The 24289-nt window shown below is 46.4% G+C and overlaps 1 protein-coding gene and 1 long non-coding RNA gene across 2 annotated transcripts in view; both read right to left on the bottom strand.

Moving 5' to 3' along the window:
* LOC144099519 (uncharacterized) overlaps nucleotides 1–24289 on the bottom strand; it is a 48278-nt gene that overhangs the window by 1955 nt on the left and 22034 nt on the right. The gene's annotated exons all lie outside the window — the stretch shown is intronic.
* Nucleotides 1364–5417, bottom strand: LOC144096845 (uncharacterized). Its single transcript, XM_077629699.1, has 2 exons — nucleotides 4574–5417; nucleotides 1364–2810 (listed from the first exon to the last, which is right to left on the bottom strand). Exons 1-2 carry the CDS (start codon nucleotides 5415–5417, stop codon nucleotides 1528–1530), a joined length of 2127 nt encoding a protein of 708 aa, XP_077485825.1. The 3' UTR covers nucleotides 1364–1527.

Raw genomic sequence — 24289 nt, 5'->3', positions numbered from 1 at the left:
GGGAATGTTGAAGTCCAACCCTCAGGGCCTGTGATTGGGGGTGTTGAAGGTGATGAGTAGGGGTGGGAATGAATGGAAATTGAATGACGAGAAATTGAATGATGGCGAAATTGGTGGTACGACAGGCAGTGTGAAGAGGGATAGCGAGTGGGCGTTCCATGGCTGTTCCTTGTCCAGAGTGGTTAGTTTGTTAGTTTTTGTGTTTTCCCGCTTTACGCACCTCCCCTCCCCCCACGTCGCCACGTTCGAGGAGGGGGTGGAGGCGTAGTGGGATGCTGCACTGAAGACGGCCCCTTACCAAAAGTGTTTTAGATCTTGAGCTTTTTCCCCATGGTATTTGATGTTCTCGAAGCCCGGGCTGGGTTTGTAGGCCCATAACTCGGGGGTCGCTATGTTGTGCGACTAGACCACCCTAGACTTATCGGTAGTTGATTGTGCGAGCTCGCTTGTCTGCTGCCACGTTCTGGGGTAGTCTATGGCTCAGAGGCCCTGACCATTGCCCTAATGGGACTGTGATGAAGTCGGACTGTCCAATGGCAGCAGTGTTTTACGCAGCAGTTTATGTTATGCGTGCCGCTGTCCTGCCACTTGCGTGCCCTTCACGGGCCGCTTGCGAGGGCGCAGCACTGATTATTTCAGCATCAAGTGATGGATCAGTGCCACTTGCGGGGCCCATTGCGGGTAACCCGCTCTGGTGGTCAAGATGGGCAGCGGGGCCCGGGCGGGTTGTGCTCAAAGACTTGGTTCGATGTCGGCCTCCTGGCGTTCGAGTTGGGTCTGGGGCCGGCCCCATTTGTTGACAGCTGAGAATTACCATTCTCCTTTTTCCTCCCCCCTCTCCCCCTCCCCGAGTTTTATTTCAGGTAAACAGATCAGATTTGAAAGTTAGACAGTAAGCAGCTGGGGTAGGAGTTTTGACATTAGTTTTTTGTAGGGTTAGTAAAGTTAGTGAAGCCGCTGTAGTGAGGTGGTTAGGTAGTTCTATAGTTCTCGATGGTGCGATGGGCAGTGGTATGGGCACGGGAAGACTGGAGAGAGCCCCGAGGGAAGGGAGTCAAACTTGATCGAGGGATAAATTTACTTTTTTGACAATTTCTTCCAGGCTTTTGTACATGTTATGATTTTTAATAATTTCGGGTTTGTGGGCAAGTAACTTGTTGGCGAATATTTTTTCTATGGGGCGTCTTTCGGATTCGGTGAGAGGACTATCTGTAAGGTAGTGATTGAAGTTCGGCGCAGGGGAGTGACATTTTCAAATTTGATCTGTGGCCTTGTGGAAGCGGTGTAGGTAGTGTGGGAAGCGTCCGTGTTCTGTTATAGCCTGGCTGGTGTAGTAGTTCGTGGGAAAATGGGGTGGAATATGTGTTGGGTTTTTGATCCATTGGTAGGTGGTGGTGCCGTCTCCTTGTGTGTGCCAGTGTGTTGCCCATTGGTTGCGTGCTGCTTTGCGTAATTGTCTTGATAAATTGCTTCGTCATTGGGGTGTCTGTTATGTTGTCCATTTTGGTTGCCTCCTTGGCAGCCTCGTCAGCCAGCTCGTTCCCCGCGATACCTGTATCTGCTTTTACGTAGTGTAAGTGGGTGGTGCTGCGATGCTGCTCTGTATACTGTTTTGATGTTGTTTATTGCGGGGTTAGTGTTAGTTGGGTTTCCCAGACCTTTTAGTGTGGAGAGGCTGTCCGCGAGTATGGAGATAGTTTTCCGTGGTGGTGGTGTTTCGGCTATGTACACGAGTGCTTTTTCGATGGCCAGGGCTTCTGCTTCGAAGTTTGAGGTGTAGTCGTGGAGTTTGATTTGCTTCGTTGTTATGGTTTGTTGGTAGTTGTTAATGACAACAAATGCTGCTCCTGTGCCCGATGTAGATTGTGAGCCGTCGGTGTATATGTAAAGATCGGAGGTGTTGGCTGGTTCGTTGGAGTGCTTGAGGGCTATGCGGTCTGTGGGGTGCAGGAGGCGAAGGTCTGTTTTGATCGCTATTTCGTGTGCTCGGAAGGTATGGTTAGAAAATGTGAAGGGGGTGTTGTCGTGTAAGATGCTGAATAGTGCGTTTTCTTTTTCGATGGTGAGATGAATTGGAGGGATATTGGCCAGAATGGGGAGGGCTGTGTTGGGGGTAGTTCTAAAAGCTTTTGTTATTTTAAGGAGTGGGGTGCGTTGTATGGATGTTAGTTTCCGGAGTAGGTGAGATGTTGGTCCGCAGATGGGGGATGCATATAAAATGATACGTTCAAAGGCTCTTATGTAGATGTCGCGTAAGTGTTTAGGTGACATTCCCCATGAGTGTCCTGTAAATCGGCCTAAGTTTGTAGTAAGTGTTGTTATTTTTTGTTGTATGTCTTTGAGATGAGGAAGGAAAGTCATTTTGTAGTCGAATGTAACGCCGAGAATTTTTAGTGTTGTGGTGTTAGAGAGCGTTTGGTTTCCTAGCTTAATTTTGGGTGGCCTGGTTTGGTATTTATTGCCGATAGTAAGGAATTTACATTTGTGTGAGCTGAATTGAATTTGTTTGTTGTGGGCCCAGGGGTGGACGGCCTCTAAGGCTGCTGCAGCGCGTTGTTCGAGTGATGATCTCGTTGTGCCGTGTACTGTAATTGTTATGTCATCTGCAAATGCTTGTATTGATGTGTTGTCTGGGAGTGGTGTGTTGAGGAGGTCTGTGATTGTTATATTCCAGAGTAGCGGACTGAGTGGGGGACCTTGCGGTGATCCGTGTATGAGTGATTGAAAGATCTTGGTTTGGCCAGTGTTGTAGGAGATAGTCCGGTCTGTGAGTATCTGTCTGACCAGAGTCGTGAGGTTTTTGTTGGAGGAAGTTGGTAATGTGAGTTTTTAGTATTAGGTTGAAGGCGTTTTTAATGTCGAGTGAAATAAGTAGAGAGGTGTTGCTTTGTGAAGTGTTTTGGTTGATTGTGGTTTTAAGCGAGTGGAGTGCCATGTTAGTCGAGACGTTGTGTGTGAAGCCGTATTGGTTCTTTGGGAAGAGGTTGTGTGTGTAATGAAAGTGGTAGATGCGATCTTTAAGGAGGGTTTCTAGAATTCCGAATATTGAATTTAGTGCGATGGGTCTAAATTGGCCCGGTTGTGGTCTTGCATGGTCGAATTCTTTTTTTGGGTATTAGAATTATTTTCGAATCTTTCCACTGTGTTGGGAAGTGTCCTAGTTTAAGTGCGGCGTTGAAAATGTTTGCGAAGAATTTCTTGTATAGTACTTGAATGATTGGCGTTGTAAGGTTGTCCGGGCCTGGGGTGATGTGTGTTCCACCATGGATTTGGTGTGTTTTTGTTGTGAATGTGTTTTGCGTATTTGGCTGTGAGTTTGTTGATTTTGGAACAGAAGTGTGTTACGACATGTTCGAGTCGCGTGACGGTGTGTTGGTGTTGCAGTTTCGTGCATCCATCTGTCTCCCGCGAGGTCGGTCAGTAGTTTTTGTGCTCCGTTCTGTGTTAGGCGTTTGGACTGGTGGTATCTGCCCTGGAATATTTGTGTTTGTATGTTCTTGTGGTCGCTGTGGTTCTCGTAGTCCAGGACTCCCAAATCGTGTACATGTGGGAGCAATGATGGTGTTGACGTAGTGACGTCGATCCAGCTTCTGCCATTGGCTGTTTCAAATGTGGGTGGTGAGTTCGGGTTGTTCAGTATGGCTAAATTATTGGTGTTAATGAATTCTGTGAGTGTGGTGCCTCTGTCGTCTTCTACGGTGCCCCCCCATATTGGATTTTTAGCATTAAAATCGCCCGCTATGAATGTGGGTTCTTGATTGTTAGTCATGATGTTTTCAATGATTGAAAGTTCAATGTTGATATTGTCCTTTGGTGGAGCATAACAGTTGATCAGTAATATTTTATGTTTATGCCATGTGATGCGTGCTGCGATTAGAGTGGGTGTGATTTTGATTGGGAAGACCTGAACTTCGGTGTTATGTATGATGATGGCTGTTTTCGGATTTTGGTCAGGCTAATATTCTGTCGTTAAGAGTAAATCATGTTATTTTGTTGTGATGATATGGTTCCTGTATGAGGGAGATGTCGTGAAAGTGTTGCTTCTGGTAAACGTGAAGTAATTCGTTGGCTTTTGCTGCATGCGCTAAATTTGCCTGGATGAGTATTAGTGAGGTTGGCTGGGATTTGGATGTGTGCTGATGCGTTTTGTGTGTCTGTTGAGTGTTTTGTGTTGGAGGGTGTCGTGTTTGGTGTGTTTGTTGTTTGGGGCTGTATCGCTGGTATCCCTCAGTGCCAGGCGGACTCTACATAGGCGTTCCGCTCCTGCAGGACCGTGCAGCTGCGGCTGCCCAGGGGGTGTTCGATATCGCTTTTGTTAGCCCATTTGCATGGGTGGCACGTTGGGACGGGTGCTCGGCATTCTTCATGGTGATGCGGCCCAGCGCATTTAGAGCACCTGCGCACCTCACTCCGGCAGTGTTTGGCCACGTGGCCGTATGTAGCGCAGTTGTGGCATATGGGTGTGTTAAAATGTAGGTAGATGGGGTAGTGATGCCATTTAATGCGGAGTGTTGGCCTCTGTTTGAGTGTCCGTATGTGGTGATTGATGTGGTGAGGATGACAACCCGTGTGCCTTTGGGGTTGGTATAGTCTGCCGTGAGGGTGAGGTCTTCGGTGTTGGTGGCAATGTTTGGGTTGTCTTGTATTAGTAGTGGTATGATGGTGTCCTTGTCTAGGCCGTGTGGTAGGCCGGCCAGTTTGAAGGTTGGAGGTCTCTGTGTTGGGGTGTGGGTGGTCAGGTCGTGAGCCTTGGGATTATGTTCGATGGCGGTTTTGAACTTTGTGATGGCCTGTGTATTGGATGAAGTGACAATGACCTTGTCCTTTGTCACCTTCATTTCCACATCAGTGAGGTTGAATTCCCCCGGATCATAGGATTGTCGAATAAAATTTGCCACTGCATTAGTGTTATTACCTGATTTGGCTTGTATTATCGCTTTCTTTTGGGTAGTGGGGGCCTGTACTATGTTTGGCGGTGCATGCGTGTCTGTTGTGGTGGCTGGTGTTGAGGCTGGTGGTGTGGTTGTTTTGTTGTTGTAAGCATTGATGCTGTTGAGTGCTCCCTGAAGTTCTGAATTTTTTAATGCCGCAGCAAGTAGTGCCTTCTTGATATTTTGGAATGCCTGCAGTAGTTCTTTGTTTGTCATTTTTTTAATGCCCTGGTGCTGGCTAGAGAGCAGGGCCTCCATGAATGTTGTCTCGTTTTCTGCTATGAATTCTGTAAGTATCTCGTTGTCGGTTGGAAGTGTAAAACTCTCGGGTGTTGGGGCGCGTTGTGCAGTGGGAGGTGGAGCGGGCGGGCTTGTGGCCACTGAAGGGGGATTGTTTTCCTCGTCTTCGCCGCCCGAGTCGTCAGAGGCGCCCTCTTCCTCACCCTCTGACTCGTAAGGGGAGGTGTTCAGGGGTTGCGGGGTCATTCCTTTGAGAATGCCGGAGTAAGTTTCTCTCCCCCCAATCCTTGGTGTAAGAGTAGGTGTGGTTGCCCTTGTGTAGGATTTTCTCGACTAGAGTTTTAAAATAAAGAGGATGCTGCGGGAAACACCGTCATAGAGCCATCCATCGCGTATTTGAAAGTTTTAGTGCCACGTGTTTTGTTTTTGACACAAGGTCCGAATTTGAAAATATTAGAAAAAAATCGATATCTTTTGACTAGGTGGGCCGATTTGTGCGAATCTGGGGTCTAACTAAACAATATAGAGAGCGGAATGTAATAGTGTATTGATCATTCGTGTACGGCAATTTTTGTGGATCACGTGTTTGTAAGAACAATAGAATTTCGTGTATTTCTTTAATTTAAAGCCTAAGTATTGAAGTCGTTAGAGTGATTGTGGTGTTGTTCGATAGAGGATAGATAGGCGAGGTCCTTGCGGTGTTCTGTCTTCGTGTGTGGCAAATGATTTAAAAGTTGTTGCTATTTGTTTGTCTTATTGGGTGTTGTGATTAGTGTTGTATAATAGTGTGTTTTCTATGGTCGATGTAAAAAGTGTCGCGGAGGAGTTGGTGTGGAAAGAGTGGTCGGTGCGGTGGTATCGAGAGAAGCGGCGTTCGTTCTTTAATTGCGGAGCGGCAAAGATGTAAAAAGATTGAAGATTTTAAAGGAATTAATGCTTTTTTCTGGGTTTTTTGCCTGTAATTTGGAATCTAACCAGCCGATCAAGGAAATAATTACACCAAAAATTTTGTACCGTCGATATCTATCGATTGATATATATGGCAAGGTTCTGAGCGAATAATCAGCCGAGAAATAAAGTTAAGTCTGCGTACAACTCATTTGGAGTAGGCTTGAAGTAGGCTGACTGCGGGAGCTCCCGAGCGTGCGTCCGTCCGTGGCGGCGGCCGGAGAGGAAGTTGTAGATAGGGACAGAATATAGATGAGTCTAATAGAAGTAGACTCCCCGCACCACTAATGTATCGCGGGTAGGAGGGAAAATGAAAAAAAGGTACAAAATAAATAAAATGACAGGTTGTCAAAAGGGAGAAGAAAAAAAAGAAAAAAGGGGAAGGATAAGAAAGATGTGTGGAAGGGAGAAAGTGTGAGGTGGCTACCATCCAGCGTCCACGGCCAAGGGAGCGGCCACGGCAACAGGGGCGTTTATTGAAACCAATGAGCAAAAAAAAAAGAAAAAGAGGGAAAAAAAGAAAAAAAACTTCTTCACTCTGTCTTCTGCTTCGTTATGCTTCACTTCTGTCTTCTAGCTTCTTGCTTCGTTATGCTTTCAGTTGCTCCTTGCCGAACCGCTCTTGCTGGTCTGTGTTGTTTTCCTCTTCTCTTGACGTCTGCCGCTTCTCTCCGTGTATCAATTCATTTTCGGTTATATATGTATCGACAATCCTTTAGGCTAGTGCGGTTTAAATTCCTCTTCACTGTGGTTGTCTTCACAAGTTTTCTGCGTTTCGTTAATTCCTTCCCTGTTTACTTCATTGCTCCTCCAGATGTTGCTACAATGTGTTTTTCAAAATGTAAATTTATATATATATATATATATATATATATATATATATATATATATATATATATATATATGTTGATTTCTTTCTAACCTAATGTTTCGTTGTTTTTGTTGTTGGTGTAGGTTTTGATACCTCCAAAGCATGCTCGCCCCTCGCCAAAGGCCGCAGGGGTAACTTCTGGTATCAAAACTGTAATTACTCATAGGATTTTTCCACTATCAACCTAACCATTTCACTTATTGTCTGCATTGTGTTTTCTGTTTTTAGTATTTCCGGTTTCCTTAGTTCTAAATTCTTTCCTACAATATTGGTTAATTTTTTCCTTTGTTTCTCTGTAAGTGAGCAGTCTTCAAAATAGTGATCAAAGTTAACCGGGATTTTTCCGCAATTACATCGGGTATTATCGCTGATATTGAATCTAGCTATGTAGAATGGAAATCTTCCGTGTCCTGTTAATGCTTGAGTCTGATAATGATCCGTTGGAAAATGTCCAGGAATAAATTTAACGTTTTTAATCCAGTTATAAGTGTACGTACTTTTCCCCTCTTCTCTCCAAAATACGTTCCATTTTTCGAACATTTGTTTTTGAAGTTGTTTTTTAATAAATTGCTTTGTCATGGAAATATCTATTTCATCTCCTTGTTTCCATGCGGTTTTTGCTAATTCGTGTGCTTTATCATTACCTTTATTGTCACTATGGCCTTTCACAAATGCTAACACTTTTCTCGATGTCTTGTTCTTTAGTAATTCCTGTTTTATTGCTTGAACAAATGAATTATCACTGTTGTGATTATTAAATTACTTAAAAGTACTCAGACTGTCCGTTATTATTTGATATGTTTTTTCCTGTTTTTCTTTATTAACATATTCTACTGCTTTCTTGATGGCTATCGTTTCTGCCTGAAAGTTGTTACTATAAGTAGGAAGTTTATATTGTTTATATTCTAATAGGTTTCCTGATTTATCCATTACTACGAATGCTGCTCCATTCTTGATTTCAATAATGTTTCCTTCTGCATCTTTCTGTTGCGCTTGGGATCCATCTGTAAAAATGTTAATGTCCGCTTCAATGATCTCTTCTTCGTATTCAAATTTAGGTTTCTCTGCTGGGTGGTATTCCCATAAATCATACCTATCATGTATTTGTTCATTTTTTATCGTAAAATTTTCCCAGGAGAAGGATTTTTCGTTTTGCATAATTGAATATAGTTCGTTTTCTTGCTCGATTTTTAATGTAATAGGATGAATTCCTGCTAAAATATTGAGGGCCACATTTGGGGTAGTTCGATAAGCTTTGGTTATTAGAATTAGTGGAATTCTTTGTATAACTCCTAATTTCCTTTTGTTGTATACTCTGCCATAATACCACACAGGAGATGCGTTGTGTTGTGTTGTGTTGGGTTTTATGGCGCATAGGCAACTAAGGCCATCATGCGCCAAGCTGGAGGTATAGGAGAAATCTCTGGATGATTTTATAGAAATGTGAAAATCGTCGCTGGTGCAGAGCGCTTAAATAGTTAAAATTACCTCATGATGATGAAGGAAGAGGTGCTAGAAATGGGTACTACTAAAAACGTTTAAAGGGGGTCGGGTCACCTCAGCAGCCATCCTTACCAGGGTAAGGATCTCGAGGCTTCCAACCAATCAAATACAGACCTAACCCTTTTTCTCAGGAATGAGGAATGGCCGAGGTGTATCAGGCGAAGTACTGGGTCATGATTTAAATATTTTTAAGAAAACCAGCTTCTGTAAAAAATCTAAAAACACAGGACATGTCCACAATTGCGTTATCACTCAAGAGCAGTGCTGGATGAAAAGGGATGCATTGGTTATAAAAAGGAGAAAAACACATTTTCCGTAGCCTTTCCAGTTTCGAGCATGAAATTAAAATGTGATTCACTGTAAGTTCATCTCCGCATGTACAAACTGGTATGTCTTTTTTCCTTAGCAGAAAGTTGTGTGTGAAGTGTGTGTGACCTATCCGGAGACGGCAGATAATGACCTCTTTTAAACGTTTCTGGTGCACACATGACTTCCATTCACCTAGGACTGGTTTTATTAACCGTAGTTTGTTATTTAGTTCGTTGTTCCAAGTGGACTGCCATTTTTTCCTTGCATTAATATGTATTAAGTTCATGCAATCTCTATAGGGCACATTTATGTTTTTAATTTGCTTTTCACAAGCTTGAGCAGCGCACAAATCTGCTCTTTCATTGCCCTTTATGCCAACATGACTTTGTACCCTGCAGAGTCTTATGTTTTGTCCTTGAGCTATGGCTGTTGTAATGTTGTGTATGAGGTCGCCAAGCAGCGGGGTTATTGCTTTTCTAGGATGAAGGGCTGTGAGCACACTTAGTGAGTCTGTGTAAATAATACTGTTGGGTAGGTTCTCGTTTAGTATTTTTTCTATGGCTACACAAATGGCGTAACATTCCGCAGTGAAGATGGAAGCGCACTGTGGAAGTCTTACTATCTTATTCCAATTTCCCTGTACAACTGCACTTCCAACGTATGCATCTGTTTTTGAACCGTCGGTATAAAATGCTGTGCAAGTAGTATACTTTTCCTCGAGTGTGAGGAATTCTTGTATTATATGTTGTTGCGGAATTTGTTTTTTACGGAACTGTGTTAGAGTGAAATCACAGATTTCAGGGAAATTGTGCCATGGCGGCAGTGGACCTCGCCTTCGGGCAATGTTTGGCAATACGTCTAATATGCTAAGGCTCCGGCACATGTCTTCAAATCGCAAGAGGAGAGGCCGAGTAGCTTGCGGCTTGCTGTTGAAGAGTGTTCTAGAAAGGCACTTTGTGGCGATACTGTAACATAGATGTTCATGCAGTGAACGAATTTTTAGAATGTATGAGCATGTGAGTATGGCTCTTCTATCTGTAAGCGAAGGTTCATTGGTCTCTACATGGAGACTGTTTATGGGTGATGTCCTATATGCACCAGTGGAGAGACGTAAACCTAAATTATGTACCGGATCTAGCCGTTTGAGGTACGATGGTCTCGCTGACCCATACACTACACATCCGTAATCCAGGGTAGAGCGTACTACAGAGCGGTATATTTGTAACAGACATGTCCTATCGGCTCCCCAGTGTTTTCTCGACAGCACTTTGAGTATGTTCAGGGATCGAGAAGCCTTCTTTTTCAGCTCATTTATGTGAGGCATGAAGGTGAGCTTTCTGTCGAATGTTAGACCTAGAAATTTATGTTCTTTTTTCACGGCTAAGTGTATTTCGTTCAGTTCTAGGGTGGGATCTATCTGCATGCCTCGTCTGAGTGAAAAAAGAATGGCCACCGATTTCTGTCGAGAAAAACGGAAGCCATTTTGGTCTGCCCATATTGCCAGTTTTTTTATTGTTAGCTGTATCTGTCGTTCAGATGTTGATATATTCGAGGATGTGTAACCTATCTGGAGATCATCTACATAGACAGAATACATTACGGACCTTGGAATTAATTTCCTGATAGAATTCATTTTTACAATAAAGAGTGTTGTGCTCAAAATACATCCTTGAGGTACTCCATTTTCTTGGATAAACTTCCTTGAAAGGGTTGAGCCTAGGCGGACGTGAAATGTACGGTTAGACAAAAAGTCTTTAAGGCAGTTCAACATCCTGCCGCGGATGCCCAGTTGAGCCAGGTCCTGAATAATCCCAAATCTTCACGTTGTGTCATACGCCTTGTCTAAATCGAAGAATACAGCGAGACAATGCTGTCTGTGTACAAAAGCCTCACGAACAGTGTTTTCAAGACGAACCAGGTGGTCGGTGGTGGAGCAAGCCTTTTTAAAACCGCATTGATGGACATCCAGAAGCTCCCGGTCTTCTAACACGAATGATAGTCTGATGTTCAATACACTTTCAAAAGATTTCGCTAGGCAGCTAGTCAGAGCTATGGGCCTATAGCTGCTAGGAAGGGTAGAGGGCTTTCCGGGTTTTAATAGAGGAATAATAACGGCCATCTTCCAGGCTTCGGGAAGTTTCCCCGATACCCAAACTTTGTTAAAAAAATTTAAAAGCGCCTCCACAGCCGGTTCAAAGAGATGAGCCAGCAATTATTTGATAATGTATTTCATCTGGGCCAGGTGCAGTTTGCTTACCAGCGGACAGTACTCTATTAATTTCTTTAATTGTAAGTAGGTTATTATAGGGCTCAATTGAACTGCCACTTGTCGGCAGTCTTTGTTTTTAAGCTGCGTTTTTGTATTTCAGGAATGATTCTCTGTAGTGAGATGAACTGGAAACTGCAGAAAAATATTCACCCAAAATATATGCCTGTTCTTCTAAATTTGTCTGTATGCCAGGGGTTGATAGAAATGGAACTGTGAATGGGGAGTAGCTGCCATTTATCTTTTTTACCATCTCCCACATTTGTTTTGACGTAATTGAGCTGTTTATTGAGGACACGTAACCTTGCCATGAAGTTTTTTCTGCATTACGGCGAATATATCGAGCTTTTGCTCTTGCCTTTTTAAAGCTTAAGTTTTCGTGCGTTGGGTACTTACGAAAAATTCCCCAAGCTTTGTTTTGTTTCTTTTTTGCATCTCTGCATTCCTGTGTAAACCAAATTTTGTGATTCTGGTTTACTACTACAGATGACCGAGGAATTGCCAGGCGTGCAGCTGTTAAAATGCAGTTCGTGATAGCTTCATTCAGTTCGTCTATGCTGAGGTCATCTGAAAATATTTTAACTAAGCTGGCCCTTTCTCTAAAAAGTTCCCAGTCGGCTAATTGTAACTTCCACCGTCTTGGTTTCGTTAGGGTGACTAGTGGTGGGGATGTTAGGCTTATTGATACAGGGAGGTGATCGCTGCCATATGGGTTATCGATGACATCCCATTTAAAATAACAAAAGATAGAAGGTGAAGTAAAAGTCAAATCTATGCAACTCATTTTTCCCGTGCTCGGAGAGCAGTATGTATCTTTGCCGGTGTTAAGAAGGCAGACATTATTACTTAGAATAAAATCTTCTAAAATACGACCTCTTGCATCAGTGTGTACACTGCCCCAAAAACCGGAGTGGGCATTAAAATCACCAACTAGCAGATATGGCTCCGGTAGCTGTTCTAAAAGGGATTCTAAATCATGAAGTGTTACTGTTAGGTGTGGTTCAAGATATATGGTGCATATTGTGAGTGTTTTAAAATGAAGAATGGTGACTGCGACGGCTTCGTATTTGGTTTTAAGTTTGATCTCGCGGGTTGCCACACCATTCTGGATGAGAATGGCAACACCTCCAGACAGTTTGCTTGCTTGCTCTCGGTCACACCGAAAGATATTGAACTTGTTTAAAATATTTTTTTTGTTTTGGAACTAAGTTGGTCTCCTGTAAGCACAAAGCCACCGGGGACATTGTGTTTAAAAGCTGTTTTATGTCAGGGTAGTTATTTATTAGTCCTCGGCAGTTCCACTGTATAAGGAATGCCATATTTAACTAGTGTAGTTAAAACTTAGGGTACCGGTTTTGGGGGTGCCAATACCGGGGTCTTTTTTCTTTTTCGCTCCAGGGAGCTGTGCCTCTGCTGCAGCAAAGGCGAGTTCTGAGTTGTTTCCATCGCCTCATTGGAGGCTCTGGACTTCCGCGGTGAACCCGCAGGTGTACGGTTTGTGGGATTCTCCCGACTTGGGGAAGCCTTACGGGCGGCCGACTGAGGGGCCGGCGGGCCCTTGCTCAGAGGTGGCAGGGCAGCCTTCGCTGCGTCTGCCGGGGGCGGGGGTGGCCCTGCCTCAGGCATTTCCTGGGCAGTGGCCGAAGCCTGGTGTGGTGTGCCGCCCCTGCGCACCACATCGGCGAAATTTGTTTTTGCCGTGAACTGGAAAGCTGATGGGAGTCTTTTTCGTGCTTCTTGGTATGTTACCACACAGGAGATGCGTATACTATGTCTCTCAATTGCTTGTACATATATTTTGCGTAGTATTTCTTTTTTATCCCTTTTCCGAGTCCCGTGAACCTGCTTAGGTTTTTTGTTAAGATTTGAACTTTATCTTGTATGTATTTCAAGCGTGGTAAAAATGACAGTTTCCTGTCGAATATTACTCCAAGAATTTTCAGTTCGTTTTCAACTTTGAGTTTAGTCGTATCCATTTTTATATTTGGGGGATGTGAGCCATAATTCTTTCCAATTGTCAGTATTTTCGATTTCTCAGGATTAAATTTTAAGTTTTGTGTATTTCCATAACCGCTTATTTTATCTAGAATTTCATTTGCTTTTGTTTCCAAGTCTTTCCGCGATCTATATTTAATAGTAATGATAATATCATCTGCAAATGCTTGCATGTGAGTTTCTGGTGGTTTCTGTATATGAAAAATATCTTGCAATGTTAAGTTCCAAAATAAAGGGCTTAGTGGAGAACCTTGTGGTGATCCGGTATTTAACTGTTTCTCTATAATACTTGTCTGAGTTTCATATATAACTTTCCGATGTCTTAACATATGTTCAGTTACTTAGTCTTTTAAGTTTTGTACATACGATTGTTGGTTTGATTGAGTTGAATGCATTTTTAATATCTAGTGCAATAATTGCTATGCCGAGGTGGTCCAATTTTGCTTGTGTTTTTCGTTTTTTGATTTCTTTTAAAGCAGTTGTAGTTGAAGTTCTGTGCTTAAACCCATATTGGTGTTTCTCAAACAGATTATTTTTATGTAGATAATGATATATTCTATCTTTAATCAGTTTTTCGAATACCTTTCCTAGTATTGAATTGATTGCTATAGCACGAAATTTCTCCATTCCAGTCTGTTTTTGGGAATCACTTTTTGGTATTAATACTATTCTACAAGTTCTCCATTTTTTTGGAAAGTATCCTATCCTCAGGCAGGAATTAAATAGCACACAAAAGTATTCATTTTGCGATTTATATAGAGCTTGGACAAAGTCAGCATTAATTTTGTCCGGACCTGGTGTTACGTTGGTTCTTAGATTTTTAACTACCCCTTCGATTTCAGCTGTAGTAAACTCTTTATCATCTATCATGTTTCCATAGCCTTCCTCTGTTTCTTGTACGGGATTTACATCTTCTCTTCCTTCACTGTCCTCTGTTTCAAACAGCGTGTGCAAGATGTATTCAATCGTCTCGTTTAAGTTGCTTGTTTGTTGACCATCCGGTTTTACTAAACTTTGGATCTGGAGTGGTACCTTCAACTGTTTTTTTGCGATTTTATAAGGCAGAGTAAACGGATTTTTCTCTATTTTTTGACAGAGTCTATTCCAACTCTTATCTTTTGCCTCTTGTAGCATATTGTTATATACTGTATGTTCTTTGTAATATTGCTTCTTAAAAACCTCTCTCGTTTCACCTTTTGCTCTTTGATACCTTCTCCTCATTGCTCTTACTCTTTCTTTCTACTTCCAGATTTATTGACCACCATGGATTTAGTTTATGTTTACTTTCCTTTAATTTTGTCTTGTATTTGTTTTGTAGTTTTTCAAATTTTTCGTATAGCTCTTCTACATTATCATCGACCATTGTTGATGATTGCAAGTTAAATGGTCCTTGAAACCACCTATCGTTAATTAGTTCCTCAAGAATTTTTTAGTTTGCCTTCAAAGTAAGGTGATATATTTCTGGTTGTTCCACTCTTGAGACAGTTATTTGTATGTAGCGGTGATCACTGTAGTTATATTCCTTGAGAACTTCCCATTTACTGATTTCTGTTTGAAATGACTGATTTACTATTGTAAGGTCGATCCAACCTTGTGCTCGAGATGTCTTGAAGGTTGGTGGTGAATCACTTTCATTTAATAATACTAGACTATTTTTAAATGTGAATTCAAGTATGTCGTCTCCTTTGCTGTCATTTTCCTTACTTCCCCATATTGTGTTTTTTGCATTAAAGTCACCCATTATAATAATGTTCTCACCTTGCCATTTCGCTACTTCTGTGTCTATTGTATTGATGATCGGGGTTATGCTGTCACTCGGTGGACAATAACAGTTAATTATAACAAATGATTTATTCCCCTTAATTATCCAAGCTATCACTATGTGGCTGGTGATTTTAATTGGAAAAACTTGTATGTTGACGTCATGTATAATTATTGCTGTTTTGGGATTATCTGTTGATGCTATTATCTTATGTTTAACTGGGAATGGTATTCTCTGATTATTATGGTGGTATGGTTCCTGTACCACCGAAATAGCATGATGATTTTCTTCAATAAAGTCCCTAAGTGCCTGGTTTGCTTAAACGCATGTGCTAAGTTGACTTGTATTATTTTCAGAATACTATTGTCTTTTGCTTGTTGCGTTTGGTCCCCCACTGTTAAGACTCGTTGAGTTGTACTGCTTGAAGTGTTTGGTTTTGAAATGTTCTTCGCCATGATGTGGCGGGGTCTTTAAGCAAGCCTTTGTATGATCTTTGCCTTCTCTTCTTCTTCATGTATACAGGACATGTGAAGGACCACATTGAATGGTGAAGCTCCTCCTCCGGCACACCTGCCTTATGACATACCGGGCAGAATGTTTGGAGCTCACAGTCTCTGGCCTGAAGGCCATGTTGCCCACAGTTATTGCACCTTGGATCTTCCTGGCAACCAAATGAGCTGTGCTACAATTACTGTTGTGCCATTCCTGCCTTGGTATTTCTCTTTAAACTCTATGTCGTCTGAGGTGCATTTCAGATCGTTTTGATGGATTATCCGCTCTGACACTTCTTCCTGGATATCATTCTCTATGCCAACGAGCTTCAGTTCGAGTCGGCGTCCTTTTGGTTTTTTAACTTCCAAGCATTTCAACTTGTCTTGCACTTCTATATAGTCCTTCAATCGGTTCAGGGAGTCTGAGTCTGTGGACGTGACGATGACCCCTTCTCTGCCAGGCCTCAATGTGGTATCCTTGATCCTGAGATCAGTTGGATCAATTTCCTTTCTGATGACATCCATTACTTTCCCTTTTGTCAGGATTTTTGACGTCACAATCATTGCGATTGTTTCTGTACTTTGGGTTTTGTTGGGGATGTGCCTTTCGTCTGAAGGGTTACTTCTGCATAGGTCTGAGCAGAAGCTTTTTGCTTGTGCAGTTCATCAATCTGCCTTCTCAAGAATTGATTTTCATGGGTTGTTTCCAGCAGGAGTGCTTTCAATTTGGACACTTCAGTCAATGTGACATCGAGGTGATCTGTTGTCATTTCGTCACCATCAGATCTGTTTGAAATTCCCACAAAGAGCTCATGTTATGCTGGTCTATCCGTGCCATGTTTTGTGTCAGCTTCTTAATGACAGTGGAAATCTCGTTAATCCATTCATGCGCGTCACTAATTAGATGACGATACATTTGGCTATTTTATTTTTTTATTTGGCGGTCCTCCCCTCCTCCCGCCAGTGTGGCATTAGGTGTCCCACCGCGCCGCCAACTATGCCGCCTGTTTCATTGAATCAAGGTTCGATACACAGAAAAGCGCAATAGTACAGAGATGGGCAGTACTACACAAAAAGAGGAACAGGAGGATAACGCATTAAATACTGCATTTGGGCAGTATTACACGATGTCCGCTTTCGCAGGGAGCGATTAAGGCCGCGGACGCCTACAACACCACTTCACGCACTGTTGAGCGCGGTCATCTTCTGATGGGTGCGGAAGGCCTGCAGCCCCCCCTGGAGGCAGCGCAGAGTCATGATGGTAAAGTCGCAATTCGCCAGGCCAAGGCTCCGCAGGGCGTCGACACTGGGCTTTGCCCAGCAACCCCTGAAGGAGACAGTCGCTGTAGTGACGATGACCGGACGATCCGAGATCTGAGCATGAAGGTCTTCTCCAATGTATTTTGCTCTTTTAGCTTGATGTGCATCGTCGAGGGAGACATTAAGACCCACCACTTGGACGTCAACGATGACAGACTGGCCCTCCCTTGTGAGGACCAAATCCGGGATCTGGCGCCCTTTCGTTGTGGTGAAGACAGGTTCCACTCGAACGGTCCAGTCTTTCTCTCGAAGAGTCTTTGCCAAATATTTCAGGATGACGTTGTGTCGACATTTCCGGACGTGGTCTGTGCGGACGCAGTTTTGCAGAACGTGATTCAGGTTTTCAATGTGATTCAGGTTTTCTCTGCCCCTCTTCGTTCTACTGAGGCAAGTGAGAGCGTTGAATCGGAGCTTGAGAAGGTTAATAAACTCCTTTCCCTTCATCAGAGAGGTGCCCTCCGTCGTCCACTTCATCGCAGCAGGAATGTTCTTCGTTCTCTCCAAAGCTCGGCCGTCAACGCTGAAGTGCAGACGCTTCGTCCAAAACCGCCACGCCTTCTTTGCCGTGCTGATGTCCTCCCCCTCATAGCTCGAAAGGGCCCTTGCCTTGCGTAGTCGGCTCTCCACCAGCTCCATATCCGCAGCGACACGGCAGGCCGGAAGGGAGGAATCTGCCAATCTCCCCAGGAGCCTCACCTGCAGGCCGGGCACAAAGGTTCCTATTGAGGGGATGCCAAGGCCACCCCCCTCGACCGAGGCATGGAAGAATCTATTCTGGAGGTCGTGAGGCAGGTGGAGCCTCGAGCGCACCGCTGCCCGCACCAGGCTGTCAAGCTTCATCAGTAGGCCAGTCGTGAGAGGGCTTAGGACCAGTTGGTGATATAGGCGTGGTAGTAGGTAGTAGCGCAGCACTAACAGCCTCTGTTGAGGCCGCAGGGGTGCCGCCGACACTTTGTCCAACAGGGATGTCAGGGTTGCAGCAACAGAGGGGCGCTTTTGGCCAAAGGGCGCATAGCATACCCCCAAGTAGCGCAATTCGGTACCTGTGGTGACATTCACAATTTCGGCACCCTTGACATGGAAATTGATGTTCTGTAGAAGTTTAACCTTCTTCACTTTCCCTGCTGGTTTTAGCGCTACGGTGACGCTCTTAGCCGGGTTGATGGCCAGGCCCCTTTCCTCCAGGAATGCCACAAAGCTGTCAATTCTCTGCTGGATGCCCTGCGGGATGGAGGCCAGTAGGACAATGTCGTCCGCGAAGGCCATGGCATCGATTCGAAGGTCACCACTCTCGAAGTAAACACCCTGGTTGTCTGCATGCAGCCACTCGTCAAGGACGAGGTTGAAGAGGAGCGGCGAGAGGGGGTCGCCTTGACGAACACCCCTGGATGGGTGGACAAGCTTCTTTCTTCCCTCGAACTCCAGGACCGTGGAAGAGGTCTGATAAAATTCCTCCAAGTAGTCGAGGATGTCTTGGCCGCAGCCCCTCACTGCGGCTCCTCGAAAAATGTTATCAACAGCAACACTGTCGAATGCCTTCGTTAGGTCCAAGCTGGCCATGTAGAGTGACCTGCACGAAGTTTTGCATTCATGGAGGGCCGTGGACAGCAGAAGTATGTTGTCTGCACATCCATCCACCGACAGGAAGGCCCGCTGCCTACAGTCAAGCTGGATCTCCGCCAGGAGCCAGTTCGCGAGGATTTTATGGAAAAGCCGCACCAGGACCGATGAGATGGTAATCTGTCTGAATTGTGCGGCTGAGTCCGCCCCCGGAATCTTGGGGAGGAATATCAGAATATCCAGCAGGACCAGGAGCAAAGCCACCGGCATCCCTCGTAGGTCTCTGCCTGTGAGGCCATCCGGCCCCGGCGCCGTGTTCGCCGGCGGCATCGCCGCGGCCACCTCTTTGGCTGTCACCGGGCGGAAGGGGTATACGCCATGTTCAGTAGGCTGTGGCACCTCGACCTTGGGAGACGGACGGCCCTTCCACAATAGCCGTCCAGGAGTCCAGAAAAGCGGCTGGATCCTTGACATCGTGCGTCGCAGCCCCGTCCAGGATCTGGCGAGCACACATCGCCTGCCGTGTGCGGAAGGCTTCTTGGCATCTTGCAAAGTCCTGCCGACGTCTGCGCCTCCGACTGACGGGCTGTGAAGTCCGGCCCACTGTGGTGGGGCGTCTGCCGGCTCAAGCAGCTTTGCTAAAGTGTTCCTGCAGGTAAGCGTTGAATGTCCCAGCAATATCCTCGCCACGTGCCAGGCGGCGGGCAGCTTCCCATAGCATGGGCCCACCATAGGAGGCAGGACATTTTTTGGAAGTCAACCGGCGCAGCTCCTTCCGGAGGGCCTCATCTCGCTGTAGACCGAGGTCGCCTTCACCATCACTGCGGGCCGTTTCAGGAATGGGCTGCGGTTCACACCTGAGGGGTATACCTTGAGTAGCGTTAACGCCATCAACGTCTAGAGCCGTTTTAGAGGCCACACCCACCATGAGCCCCTCAGAGTTATTGCTCATCAGTCTCAACAATGGCTTTGTAAGAGGCGAGCCACCTGTGCGACCGAATCGACTCAAGCGATCTGTGCGGAGTTTTCTCGGCAAGGCGCTCATTAATATTAGAGACGCCCGCTCTTATCAATCAGGTCGGCCTCAAACCTAGCCATGAGCTCGTTTTCCTCTCTGGACCACCGAGGCTTAATGCGGGCCACATTGATGTCATCAGTGTAGGTTGCCAAATGGCTTGCCCTTCTGTGGAGGCCTAGGCCAATCTTGGATGAGTAGGCCCGGCCACAGTCATTACAAATAAAGTGGTCCTTAAGTGGCATCAGCCCCGGTGGAGACGAATTGGATGGCTCAAGCGGCCCAGGGGTGGTTCCTGGAGCCACGGTGGGGGGCGTTTCTCTAGGGTCCCTGCCTTTAGGTATGAACGTACCGCTACCATCAGGCGACACCTTTTCCTCAGGCATGGAGGACTTAGGGCAGGGAAGGGTTCCTTTGGCCCTCTTGTTTCCCTGTTTGCCCTTGACATTTTTGTGTGGCTTGTCCTCTTCAGATGACGCTTCGTCGGAAGACAACAGCGTCTTTAGGAGGTCGTTGAGTCTCCCGTGGTCAGCCTGTTCCTTGGTCCGATTTTTATCGCATGATCGCGATATTTTAGGCTCCGGCCTCTCTGCCGGAGGGTCGTGCCTGACCCACCGCTTGGGGCGGACCCCATGATCTCAGTGCAGGGTTCTGGTGCTGCCGGCTGTTGCAGTGAAGCTGCCTGTTCCTTTTCGGATTCCTCGCTGATGGGGGGGGGGGGGGGGAGGGTCCCGTTCGGTTGCAACAAACCCTGGCTTGACCAACCCTCGGACGTAGCAGCCGATCCTCCGCACCCACCGAGTGCGAGTGCAGTTGAATGAGCCGGCCCGACAGACTCGCCAGGCCTAGCTCCCGCACAAGGGTTCAAGTACATTTCCGAGGACAGCCCAGCATCGGATGGAGACTTCGCTAAAGCATCGGGTCCAGGAGGATCCGCCGCATTGGCATCAGCCGAAGCAGCCCCAAGCACAGCGGAGCTGCAATCGTTTCCTCCGGATTGCCGTCGCCGCTCACGCTCCACATAAGGTCCAGTTCGTGTTGCATAGCCCCGCCGGGTCCCACCGCTTCGGGCTGTGTAGATTCAGCGACGCCTGTCGTCAGTAATGATGAGGCGCTGCTGCTCCTCATTCCAAGTCGCCCGGAAGGAAGGATTTTTCGCAGGAACATTCGCAACGGCCCCTGGGGGGTTCGCCGCTCCTTCCTCCGGAAGCCTCATGAACTTGGTCACGTTTCCATCACCGGATAGCCGGTCACAACAGGTACCCGCAGGTTGCACTTCCGCTACCTGGGCATCAGGATGGCACCCTCCGACTGCCGTTCCAAGTCCAAATGCCGCAGTCATTCCACAGGAATCATTAACAAGCCTCTTGGTCGTCTTCACCTTGTTCGGCTTCTGCGGCACCGTTCCCGATTTCTTTCTATGATTCCCAGGTTTTCCAGTCGTTTTGGTCATTGTCTCAGATATTCTCTTCGCTTCATCTCCAGTCAGGCGGACCGCAGCCCTCCCCGACATTCAGAGCACTGGGAAGAAATCACATTGCGTCAGCACCAATGCTGGCCCTCGCAATGCTTTGTTTTAATTAGAAAGTCGGATTCCCCCGGTCTGTGCCAGTTCTGAGTTGGCTGTTTTCTGCCGGCCGAAGCAAGAACTTCGGGCACGAAGCCCGCGGAACAAGCACAGCTGTGGCTTTCCACAGGAAGGTCCCGACGCTGGTCCGGGCTCGGCCGCACCGCTTTTGATGGCGGCGAGCCTCGCCCAGTCCCGGTGCAGTGCCATTCCTGCTTCTGGACCCCAGCCCGACCGGCTCAGCCCTCAGAGCCAATCCTTTTCCTAAGGTTACGGATCCGTTTTGCCGACTTCCCTTACCTAAATTGGTCTAGAAACTAGAGGCTGTTCACCGTGGAGACCTGCGGCGGATATGGGCACGGTCCGGCACGAAAATCACACTCCCTCACTCGGATTTTCAAGGGCCGACAGGAGCGCACCGGACAGCGCAAGAGCCGCACTGCTCTACGGAGCCACCGTCCCTATCGGGGTGAACCCATTCCAGGGACTCGATCTCCTTACAGAGAAAAGAAAACTCTTCCCGGGGCTCCCATCGGCGTCTCCGAGCTGGTTTGCGTTGCCGCACTGGGCACCGAAGGACCGATCTCCGTAGCCGGGTTCGGGACTGTTAACCCGATTCCCTTTCGGTTGACCCCGCAGGGGGGCGCCTGCAGCTTGCAGGCGTCGCGACGGTGAGTGGCGACACCGCGGGTTCCCGAGCATCCGCAGGGACATCTCCGCAAGGGGATGATGGTGAACTGTGCATCTCCACGGACCCGAGCACCCGCGCCTCGCCGTGCGTGGCATCGCCGTGTCCGGGGGAAAGGGGATCCTGGTGGTTGAGCCGATGCCGAGCGTTTGGACCCTTAAGGCCCCTTGGCGGAAGCAACACACCACTTTGGCCCCAGCTTCCTGCAGACGGCACCTCCGGCCTGACCCGACCGGGGGGAATCGGCAGTCGCCTTTTCCTATCCTCCTCTTCATCTTTAACTTTCGTATCTCTGTCTCACAACTCTCCTGTATCCTACTCACTTCTTGGTTTTTCCTTTTTTCCTGACGGCGAGGGTTAACCTTGTGTGACCAACTACTCTGAGTTGCGTCATATTTGGTTATAGTTGAGGTGTACAGCTGGCGTGGGCAGGACTTGCTATCAAGTTCCTGTCCCGTCCCCTTGTTGGACTCCGTGGTGGGTGGCTGGCACCATGACTCAAAAACAAAATTTTTTTATGGCTCCCCTACTTTCAAAATCAGATCGCTCTCTCAAAAGAGGGCGGAACGAGGCAGACGACTTTTTTAAAAAAGAAAAGTAACCTTTCCTAAGTATCATGTGATCCACAGTGAAGAACAAGGTAAACAGGCAACAATAACATCCCCCGTCCATGTGTCAAAGTGCTTGACTGAAACCTTAGGCATTGGCTACAAGCTCTCAAAAATGGCCAGCGGCGACTTATTGCTCGAAATGTGTGACAATGTCCAACACTTTAAGCTCTACAACCTAACATCCATAGGGGAAATCCCGGTCTCCGTGACTTTTCATCGCTCACTTAACACTGTCCGAGGCGTAATATACGAAAATGATTTTGTTCATATAACTGAACAAAAATGCTCGAAGGGCTCACCGACCAAGACGTCATAGATGTCCACCGAATCAAAATCCGCAAGGACAATAAGGAAATAGACACAAAACACATGATCCTCACGTTCAACACCAGCACCCTGCTTGACACAATCGACGTAGGATATTTGAAAATCAATGTAAGACCATACATACCAAACCCTCGCCGATGTTTCAATTGTCGAAGGTTCGGCCACGGCTCACAGAGCTGCCGCTGTCGCAAAACTTGCGCAAAATATGCTTCGAATGATCACCAGTCTGATGTATGTGACGCAGCCCTGCGCTCTGCAAACTGTGAAGGAGAACATGCTACATACTCCAGGGCGTGTCCGCCCTGGAAGAAAGAAAAATAGATAATCACCATAAAGACAAAGTAAAACGTTTCATTTAAAGAAGCGAGAAGGCGTTTTGCGCTTACACATTCTCCTTCACAGCAAAACAGCAAGCACTCCGGCACCTGCCAAGACTGCTTCCGCCAAGCCTATGGCAGGGCCATCCACGCCCCAGGCAGGGCCAGCGAAAGCTGCCCTGTCATTGCCAAAGCAGGGAGCGCCGGTCCATGGGTTGGCATTCCGCAGGACCTCCCCCCGTCGGGAGAGGCCTGATCCTAACACAACCGCGGCTGCGCGGTCCTCCAGCACTTCTGTCAAGGTGATGGATACTGCACCCACTCCACCTCCATTACAGCGGCGGAACAGCTCTCTTGAGAGAAAAAAAGAAAGGCCCCTCATAATGGGCCCACCACATAAACCCTTTCATTTCCTTTAAAAAGCATAAACGTGGCATAAACAGGTCAAACTGTGGGTCTCACTCCCCTGATTACAACTAGGGGCTATAGTAATCTGTCAGAGGACCCGTTGCCGAGTTATTAGATTTTCCGCTTTTTGGGAAACTTTAACTCTGTATAAATTCGTCAATTTGTTGTCTTCGTTGTTGAATTCGTGATAAACCTTCCGCCGTTTGTCTTCTCTTTTCAAAGCATATTTTTTCCAGCGATTTGAAACGTTTTTCTCAAAAATCACCAAATCTGGCGGAGTCCACTGAAGGTCTGGCAACGGGTTTGACGTCATCGGCCTTGGTTTTTCAACTTCAAGAGCCCCTACATGAAAACCAACGACGCAGCGGGATTGCGCGTATTTTTCTGAACAAAGCAAGTGGTCGATGATGAATATCGGTTATGTACCTCCAAAGTTATTGCTGCTTTCGCTGATATTTGTGGCCGGTGCAAGATGGCCGCGCCCACGGCTGGGGAGGCCGCCGCTGCTTGCAGAGTTCGGAGGCTGATATCTCCAAAAATTGTCGATTCTACTGATTCCTTTTAGTAAATCCGTCTTCGCTATGGGTTTTCTGACCTTCCATGAGTATTTTTCCCCGCGCTGGCGCTTGTTTCCTGAGATCTCAGTCACTCAACTCCGATTAGGCCTAGGCCTCCCATGTGACTAGCAGATGTAAATAAGACACTTTTCTCAGCCAATACTAGTCCGAGTTTGATGTGGTTTGCGTCGCTAGATCCGCGTTATCTTTATAGAACGGGAGTGTGAAAGGAGATTTGTCCACTCACTCGTTTTGATGTCGAAAAGTTGAAAAAACTCCGCAGCTCCGCTCCCGTGCGTCCCAGGCCGAAAAGTCGGTGGCGCCAGTAGATAGGGACATATGTATGGTGGTGCAACGGAAAAGGAATGTAAACCAATAGGCCCCTGCCTGTACCACTAAAGTATCACAGGCTTAACCCAATCGTAATATAAAAGTAGATAGGGACAGAATATAGTTTGAGGTTGCTGAGGACAGCCTCGCCCGCTCCAAGTAGATAGGGACAAAAAGTATGGTGGAGTTGCCATAAAAAAACGTAAACCAATAAGCTCCTGCCTGTGCATTACGTATAACAGGCTAAGTAGATAGGGACAAAAAGTATGCTGG

This window comes from Amblyomma americanum, chromosome 7 (genome assembly GCF_052857255.1).
Source record: "Amblyomma americanum isolate KBUSLIRL-KWMA chromosome 7, ASM5285725v1, whole genome shotgun sequence".
In the NCBI taxonomy this organism is placed as follows: Eukaryota; Metazoa; Arthropoda; class Arachnida; order Ixodida; family Ixodidae; genus Amblyomma; species Amblyomma americanum.
Note: the sequence above shows the minus strand (reverse complement) of the source record. Positions and strands in the feature narration are given on the sequence as shown.

Bases quoted from the DNA above. Each gene is read 5' to 3' on its own strand.
- LOC144096845 (XM_077629699.1), bottom strand. From the start codon at position 5,417: ATGACCCCGCAACCCCTGAACACCTCCCCTTACGAGTCAGAGGGTGAG. The intron at 2,811-4,573 runs GCACACGGGTTG...CATTACCAACTT, and splicing joins AGACTATACCAACCCCAAAG to CCTCCAACAAAAACCTCACG.